The 9,792-nt window shown below is 44.4% G+C and overlaps 1 protein-coding gene across 1 annotated transcript in view; it reads right to left on the bottom strand.

Annotated features, from left to right (window-relative positions):
* LOC103460072 (pleckstrin homology domain containing, family G (with RhoGef domain) member 2) overlaps window positions 1-8,967 on the bottom strand; it is a 62,902-nt gene extending 53,935 nt beyond the window's left edge. The window contains exon 1 of the mRNA XM_081614817.1: window positions 7,960-8,967. Within this exon, the coding sequence (XP_081470943.1) occupies window positions 7,960-8,005 (46 nt within the window). The 5' untranslated portion in view covers window positions 8,006-8,967. The remainder of the gene's footprint in view (window positions 1-7,959) is intronic.
* Window positions 8,968-9,792: the final 825 nt, after the last annotated feature.

Raw genomic sequence — 9,792 nt, 5'->3', positions numbered from 1 at the left:
TAACGTTAGCGCCGGGTCAAACAGGCGGCCATGTTGCAGTGCCACGGCTAACCCCCGCTAGCGCCTGGTCAAACAGGCGGCCATGTTGCAGCGCCGCGGCTAACCCCCGCTAACGTTAGCGCCTGGTCAAACAGGCTGCCATGTTGCAGCGCCGCGGCTAACCCCTGCTAACGTTATGAAAGGTCAAACAGGCAGCCATGTTGCAGCGCCGCGGCCAGAACAAGGACCAGACCCAGAACCAGAACCAGAACCAGGACCCGGACCATAAACAGGACCAGGACCAGGACCAGGAACAGGACCAGGAACAGGACCAGGACCAGGAACAGGACCAGGAACAGGACCAGGAACAGGACCAGGACCAGGAACAGAACCAGGACCAGAAACAGGACCAGGAACAGGACCAGGACCAGGACCAGGACCAGAACCAGGACCAGGACCAGAAACAGTACCAGGACCAGGACCAGAACCAGGACCAGGACCAGAAACAGGACCAGGACCAGAAACAGGACCAGGACCAAGACCAGAACCAGAACCAGGACCAGGACCAGAAACAGGACCAGGACCAGGACCAGAACCAGAACCAGGACCCGGACCAGGACCAGAAACAGGACCAGAAACAGGACCAGAAACAGGACCAGGACCTGGACCAGGACCAGGACCAGGACCAGGACCAGGACCAGAAACAGGACCAGGACCAGGACCAGGAACAGGAACAGAACCAGGACCAGGACCAGGAACAGGACCAGGACCAGCAGGACCAGACCAGGACCAGGACCAGAAACAGGACCAGGACCAGGACCTGGACCAGGACCAGGACCAGGACCAGGACCAGAAACAGGACCAGGACCAGGACCATTAACAGGAACAGAACCAGGACCAGGAACAGGAACAGAACCAGGACCAGAACCAGGACCAGGACCAGAACCAGAACCAGAACCAGGACCAGGACCAGAAACAGGACCAGGACCTGGACCAGGACCAGGACCAGGACCAGGACCAGGACCAGAAACAGGACCAGGACCAGGACCAGAAACAGGACCAGGACCAGGACCATTAACAGGAACAGAACCAGGACCAGGACCAGGAACAGGAACAGAACCAGGACCAGAACCAGGACCAGGACCAGAAACAGGACCAGGACCAGAAACAGGACCAGGACCAGGACCATTAACAGGAACAGAACCAGGACCAGGACCAGAACCAGGACCAGGACCAGAACCAGAACCAGGACCAGAACCAGGACCAGAACCAGAACCAGGACCAGGACCAGCCTCTCCTCCCTTCGATCAGCTCTGGGTCCGGTGGTTTGCTTCATGGGATCTGCTGGCAGTTTGTCATGTGACTTTATTTGACCAATCAGCCGTGAAGCTGCGGAGGCCACGCCCAGCGTCTCCATGGCAACGGTTGCCTCCTCAAACTGGACTCAAACATGCAGGAAACTTAGAGGCAGAACCAGAGACTGATCTGAGTACCGCTGCTGATTATTATGGGATGGCGCGGGTCCTGTGAAGCGGGTCATCAGAACCAGAACACAGAGCTGGGGAACAGATGAGACGTTCCAACAAATCTGAGTTCAACTGGTGAGTAAAAAAGTGAAAAAAATCAGATGAAACGTTAAAATAATGGACAACGACCCGACTGACTGCAGAGAATGGCTCGTTGCTCATCAGCCGCAACAAAAGCAGAGGTGACGCCTGAAGAGGCCCAGTTGGCCCGGGTTCTGAGAGAACACAGGTGACCCAGTAACACACTGACACAGTGAAGCATGCTGGGATATCCACCACTGCCATCCATGTTTGGTTCGAGAAAAGACAGGAGTGATAACGCAGAATGAGCACAAAGAAACCGAGACACCAGAAATAAAATGCTAAACCTGAAGGAGTTAACCTGTGTGGTAGCACCCACTGGTGAGCACCGCTAGCTATGCTAGCTACGCTAAACGTTTTGAAGTTAGGAAAAATGGGGCTAAACAAAAAGAAGCATCTGCTATAGCATAAGTATGCTAAACAAGGAGCTGCTAACCCATAAACATTAGCTCTGCTAACGCTAACCCAACATTCTATTTAGTGGGAGCTAATGGTAAAGCGCTAAATTCATTAGGCTGAATCTGTTACTACCTGCACGGTTTGCGCTTCAGGAACTGATTCTGGTGGTTCCAGCTCTACAGCAGCTGATTTTTTTTCAACTGTCAGGATGCAGAAAAGACGTCAGGAGACCTAAAACTGCTTACTGTGGAACCACAGCGATGCATTCTGGGTACAGAATAACTGCCACTTGCTGCAATGCATCATGGGTGGAGAAGCGGAGCAGAGCAAGAGGAACTGCTGTGTGAACAGAATTAAAAATAAGAGCGTGAATAAAACGACTGAGGGGCTGAAACCTCAACACAGATTAACTTTATTTAACTGAAAACATTAAAACAAGAAAATGAGTTTTAGAATTTATCTGGAAAACTAAATCGAGTGCTGAATGTTTAGCAAAATGCTAGCTATTAGCCGGTTAGCGGAAGTGCTCACTGTTACACAGAAAATGAGAAACTAAACACGTTTTAATCAGTAACACAGCAACGTGTTCTGATTCGTCCAGCTTCATGGTTCTGATCGTATCGGACCTCAGGCTCCGGGTTGCTGTACTGAGCTCGGTCCAGAACCCAATAAGACCCCTGATCCGCATCACTTCCTGCTGTTCCCCCGCCAAGCAGCCAGAACTTCCTGCCATCATCTGAACCTGATCAGAACCAGAACCAACACTGACTGGGTTTGGTCTCGTGGTTCTAAAGTTCTGTTCCGGTTCTGGAACTGAAAAACAACAAACATGAGATGCTAACATGTAGCTTCAGGGCTATAAGTACTTCCTGTCTCTGAGTCAGAACCAGCTGATCGGGTCTTTATGAAGTTCTGCATTTGCTTCATCTGACCTGATGGATGGCCGAGTCTCCACGCTCCAGAACCAGAACCAGAACCACAGAAACATGCTGCTCATGTCTGTTCCAGAACCCAGCAGGACTTCCTGTTTGGCCCGTTTCAGAACCGTTGAGGTGAAGAACTGAAGGCGCCTCCGTCGTTTCTGTGGAAGCTGCTCCTGTTTAGAGCTGCGGGTCGGTTCTGTGGTCTGGGTTCAGAACCGGGCCGAGAGCGAAAGTCCTCCTCCAGCCTAAACACGAGGCTGGCGCTGCGACACCCTTCCTGCTGACCGCTGTGTGTGGTCCAGAACCAGAACCGGGTTTCTGCTGGTGCTGAGCGTTCTGATGCGACCCAGAACCTGGAACCTTCTGTGGCGGATCGGACCTGAAATCTGAAGCCGGGTTCCTCTGGGGTCCGAACTCCAACCCGAACCCGTCCATCAGAAGTACTGAGTACTGAGTACCGCTTGGACTGAAGTACTGAAAGGTACTTGGATACAGGAAGTAAAAGGTATTTTTCAGCAGCTGGTTACAACCTGAGACCAGCAGGTTCCAGTCAGTCATGGCGCATCTGAACTTTGACCTCAGTACGGGAAACTCCAGGCCGATGGGAGGAACCAGAGGTAAAATAACCTGAACAGGTAGGTGACCAACTCTAAACCTTTTTACTCGCTGTCATTTAAACGCACCCGTTGCCGTGGCAACCGCCCTGAGCGCCACAAGCCAAGCAGAGATTGGTTAAAAACGTTCAGTTCATCAGGATATCATGTTTTCAGGCTGGATGCTTATTTTGTGAATATTAATCAGTGATTATCAATCAGTGATTATCAATCAGTGATTATTAATCAGTGAATATTAATCAGTGCATATTAATCAGTGAATATTAATCAGTGCATATTAATCAGTGATTATTAATCAGTGATCATTAATCAGTGATTATCAATCAGTGATTATTAATCTGTGAATATTAATCAGTGATTATTAATCAGTGATCATTAATCAGTGAATATTAATCAGTGATCATTAATCAGTGATTATCAATCAGTGATTATTAATCTGTGAATATTAATCAGTGATTATCAATCAGTGATTATCAATCAGTGATCATTAATCAGTGCATATTAATCAGTGAATATTAATCAGTGATTATCAATCAGTGATTATTAATCAGTGATTATCAATCAGTGATTATTAATCTGTGAATATTAATCAGTGATCATTAATCTGTGAATATTAATCTGTGAATATTAATCAGTGATTATCAATCAGTGATTATTAATCTGTGAATATTAATCAGTGAATATTAATCTGTGAATATTAATCAGTGATTATTAATCAGTGATCATTAATCAGTAAATATTAATCAGTGATTATTAATCTGTGAATATTAATCTGTGAATATTAATCAGTGATTATTAATCTGTGAATATTAATCAGTGATTATTAATCAGTGATTATTAATCTGTGAATATTAATCAGTGATCATTAATCAGGGAATATTAATCAGTGAATATTAATCAGTGAATATTAATCAGTGAATATTAATCAGTGATTATTAATCTGTGAATATTAATCAGTGATTATTAATCAGTGATCATTAATCTGTGAATATTAATCAGTGATTATCAATCAGTGATTATTAATCTGTGAATATTAATCAGTGATTATTAATCAGTGATCATTAATCAGTAAATATTAATCAGTGATTATTAATCTGTGAATATTAATCAGTGATTATTAATCAGTGATTATTAATCAGTGAATATTAATCAGTGAATATTAATCAGTGATCATTAATCAGTAAATATTAATCAGTGATTATTAATCTGTGAATATTAATCAGTGATTATTAATCAGTGATTATTAATCTGTGAATATTAATCAGTGAATATTAATCAGTGAATATTAATCAGTGATCATTAATCAGTAAATATTAATCAGTGATTATTAATCTGTGAATATTAATCAGTGAATATCAATCAGTGATTATTAATCTGTGATTATTAATCTGTGAATATTAATCAGTGATTATCAATCAGTGATTATTAATCAGTGAATATTAATCAGTGATTATCAATCAGTGATTATTAATCAGTGAATATTAATCAGTGATTATCAATCAGTGATTATTAATCAGTGATTATTAATCAGTGAATATTAATCAGCGTTTATCAATCAAAGCTCCCCACACAGCAGTGGTTGATCAGCTGGTTTAAACTGCTGCTCTGATGGTCAGTCAGTTTTTAATCCCTCTTTTATTTTCTAATGGAACCAAAACACATCTAGTTGAATCAATAATTACTGACATTAATATTTTTGTTGGGTCAATAACGTTTTGCTGATTTTTTTACTCTTTAGTTGCAAACGTTTTGGATCCCAGTGAATATTTTTTTAAGTGCGTCAGAAGAGGAGGCCGGTTTCCCATCGACGTATTGAGCTCCTCTGACTCGACATTTCATTTCCCTTTGGGATCAATGAAGTATTCGTACCGTAATTTGGATTTTGAACTCGTTCTTTACTGATTGTTGTCTGAGCAACGATTAGCAATGGAGCCTCGTTTTTAAACATGAGTGACTTCCTGTGTTACTCAGGTTACAGTAACTTTTACTGTTTTCCTCTAAATCTCTGGCTGAGAGCCCAACAGATGCAAGTTGTGAAACTTTCCTCAGAGGGGAGCCATAAAGCGTGACCTTTGACCTCCCTGCACTCAGCCTGGAGGTCTCCTCAGTTTGTTTTCAGTTCTAAACACATTCAGGTTTGTTCTGTTTGAGGAGCCAAAGCAGGAAACTGAATTTATAACCCTGATCTGTGACCTCTGTGACCTCTGCAACCGCAGGAAGGTTACCGAGGCTCAGAAATATGAAAACAGACAAGATGAACCTGATGTTCATCATTAGTAAGGGAGCGCAGCTGGCTAACCGTAAAGCTCCACGCATGAACAGTTCCACTAACCCTGAAGCGCTACACCAATATGCTATTTAGCTAATGCTAAAGCGCTACACCAATATGCTATTTAGCTAATGCTAAAGCGCTACACCAATATGCTATTTAGCTAATGCTAAAGCGCTACACCAATATGCTATTTAGCTGATGCTAAAGCGCTACACTAATATGCTATTTAGCTGATGCTAAAGCGCTACACCAATATGCTATTTAGCTGATGCTAAAGCGCTACACCAATATGCTATTTAGCTAATGCTAAAGCGCTACACCAATATGCTATTTAGCTGATGCTAAAGCGCTACACCAATATGCTATTTAGCTGATGCTAAAGCGCTACACTAATATGCTATTTAGCTGATGCTAAAGCGCTACACCAATATGCTATTTAGCTGATGCTAAAGCGCTACACCAATATGCTATTTAGCTGATGCTAAAGCGCTACACCAATATGCTATTTAGCTAATGCTAAAGCGCTACACCAATATGCTATTTAGCTAATGCTAAAGCGCTACACCAATATGCTATTTAGCTAATGCTAAAGCGCTACACCAATATGCTATTTAGCTGATGCTAAAACGCTACACCAATATGCTATTTCGCTAATGCTAAAGCGCTACACCAATATGCTATTTAGCTAATGCTAAAGCGCTACACCAATATACTATTTAGCTAAAGCTGATGCTAAAGCACTACACCAATATGCTATTTAGCTAAAGCTGATGCTAAAGCGCTACACCAATATGCTATTTAGCTGATGCTAAAGCGCTACACCAATATGCTATTTAGCTGATGCTAAAGCGCTACACCAATATGCTATTTAGCTAATGCTAAAGCGCTACACCAATATGCTATTTAGCTAATGCTAAAGCGCTACACCAATATGCTATTTAGCTAATGCTAAAGCGCTACACCAATATGCTATTTAGCTAAAGCTGATGCTAAAGCGCTACACCAACATGCTATTTAGCTAAAGCTAATGCTAATGCGCTATACCAATATGCTATTTAGCTAAAGCTGATGCTAAAGCGCTACACCAATATGCTATTTAGCTAAAGATAATGCTAAAGTGCTACACCAATATGCTATTTAGCTAAAGATAATGCTAAAGTGCTACACCAATATGCTATTTAGCTAAAGATAATGCTAAAGTGCTACACCAATATGCTATTTAGCTAAAGATAATGCTAAAGTGCTACACCAATATGCTATTTAGCTAAAGCTAATGCTAAAGCGCTACACCAGCATGGTACTTAAGCTAGCTCTTATACATTTTACCTACATGCTAACTGGCAGAAGCTAACCATGGAGGATCTCTAATTTTCTCCACACAGGATGGGATTTGAACCAAAGACCTTCTTGCTGTGTAGCAACAATGCTAACCATGTTACAGCTTATAAACCCAACAGAACTACAAAACCCAGTTAGTACCACGATGAATGCATTTATTTTTTCACTGAATAAAATGCACTAAAGGAGATTTTTTTAGATACGCATCTCCTCCACTTTCTTGATAACAAACCCGGTTCTGGCCGAGGTACCAGCAGAACCGGAACCGTTCACTCGGCCGGCAGGCAGGAAACTGAGGCTGAAACATGTCAGACAGAACGATCTAGAAATCCAGCGGAGAAAACGAAGGAGATTTCCACAGAGAGGTTCAACACAATGAGAGACAGAAATAGATCCGCCTTCAGTCTGCTCCGTTTGCTCTATTGTCCTGTGATGAATTCTGGGAAACGGAGTCGTCTCAGCGGACAGCGAGATGAGACACACACAGCTGTTTCTAGCACACACACATCGCTCTGACGAGCTGAAGCCTGTTTTCTCCGTCAGTCAGTCAGTTTCTCTGCTTCCTGGTGCAACATGACGTTTCTGTCGCTGCAGGGACTGAAACATAAATCTGTGTCAGTCTGGAGCTGCTGACTTCACATTACAGATTTTTTTCATTTTCCTGACTCTGTCGGGACTCAAACCCACAACCTGTGACTCTCCTACAGAGCTCCAGCACGCTGTCCGCTGCACCACAGAGCCAGCACGCGTCACATTCCAGGAACAGCGAAACGGTTTGTTCCTTCAGATTCAGAGGACTGACTGTAAAAACTGACACGTTATCATACCTGATATTACTTCTGACTCAAGCTTGTCGTCCATTTTAGATTTCATTAAAGATGCTTTGACCCTTTCGGGATTCAAACCATGGACCTTCTGGCCTCCACAGGTCCAGCTCTCCTGGTATAGGAGTGAAAACCGGCGTTGGTCTAATGTCAAACCAGCTGCTCTCAGTTGCCGTGGCGCCAGCGCGCATGTTTACTGCGTGTTTCTGTGCATTTGTGCCGCCGTGTTTTCCTGCATGTTGTTTGCCGAGCGGCTCTGGGCCAGGATGGCTGTGGTATCCAGCTGTCGCCGGACTCACACACACTCACACACTGTGCGTCACAGCAGAGCCTGTGTCTAACCTCAGAAGATGCTAAATTGTTGGACTAATTATTATAAACGGCAAACGGTGGTAACCCAGGAAACGACCCTCCCACATCCCATAATTACAGGCTAAATATTAAAAGAGCTTCCAAATAGTTGAGATGGTTGGGGTGTGTTTGGTTCTGCTTGGCTCCTGGAGTCTGGGTCGGAGCGGGCCGCTCAGAGGAACCGGAAACACTGGAGCCGCTTCAGCTCCAGATATCGGGATTTACCGGAACGCCGGAGGACAACGGCGCCGCTGGGACTCGAACCCGTGAATCACATCGTCAGGCAGGAAGTCCAGCAGGTTTCCACTGAGCTGCTGATTCTGACGGACCGCTGGTCCGAATTTAACATTAATAAAATACAGAAAACGTTGGAAATGTCGGAATTTGGGCTCAGAATCTGTGAAAATCGACGACATGGCAACAAAATAACAAACTGAGAGGCGAATGAAACTGATGTTAGACATTCTGACGAAACCTGAAGTCCGGCTACGTTCACTCAGCAGGCCGATCCGATTTCATCCAAGATCTGCCTCTTCCGCCAAGTCGGATCTGATCTGAACAAGTTTTACATGCAGAATCACGACACGCGACATAATCTGCAGCAGAAGAAGACAAACCAGGACAATGGTTGAAGAAATCGGATGGAGCTAATCAACGTCAGTCCAACTCGTTCACGGACCAGCGGAGCAGGGATCCAGTTTCCTGCCATCTTTCTGAACAGGTAAGTACGCTGCTGTTTCCAGTAGTGAATAAAAGCGGATGTGTTTTGATTTGCCACAGCGTGTCACTTCCTGTTTCGCTCTCAACCTCACCTTCAAATTGCTGAGTCAGCGGATCGTCAGCGGCCGTTTTCTGTCAGAGCGGACGATAAATCAGATCCTGTGTGTTTGAGCTTTGAATTTATTTAATCAAATTACTGAAACATTTAATGATAATAAGTTAAACTGGATTCTTGTCTTGTCGTATAACGGAGGCGTTCCGACCTGAACCAGAACCCGAACCCGACCAGTTTGTGTCAAACGGCATCAAGTGCAGAAGTGAAAGTTCCAGGTTTCACTGACGCCTGAACATGGAGCATGAATCGTGTTGCAGCTCTAACATCTGGCTGTGGTTGAGTCTGGATCTCTGCTCAGATCCACCAGGCAGCAGCAGGAGAAGCTGCTTCCTGTTTATCATAAAATGCTCCTCATCCTTCACCCGTCGGAGCCGCCAGGGTCAAAGGTGCTGTCAGGATCCCTGCAGCGGCTGGTTGCTTCCAGTGAGGTCAGAGGTGAGGAGAAGAGAACCAAACGCCTCGTTAGTTATGATGTTTTACTTTCTGTTTGATCGCAGATCAGGTGGAGGCGTCCAGCAGAACCAGAACAAAATCAGCGTCTGTCGCCTGAGGCTGCAGGCCACGATGAACCATGAGGAGGGGTCAGAGGTCACAGGCACTCTGCATTCTGGGACGTCACGATGCGTTCACTGGCCTCATGATTAAAATGC

The sequence above is a fragment of the Poecilia reticulata genome, chromosome 13, assembly GCF_904066995.2.
Source record: "Poecilia reticulata chromosome 13, P_reticulata-male-v2, whole genome shotgun sequence".
Taxonomy (NCBI): Eukaryota; Metazoa; Chordata; class Actinopteri; order Cyprinodontiformes; family Poeciliidae; genus Poecilia; species Poecilia reticulata.
Note: the sequence above shows the minus strand (reverse complement) of the source record. Positions and strands in the feature narration are given on the sequence as shown.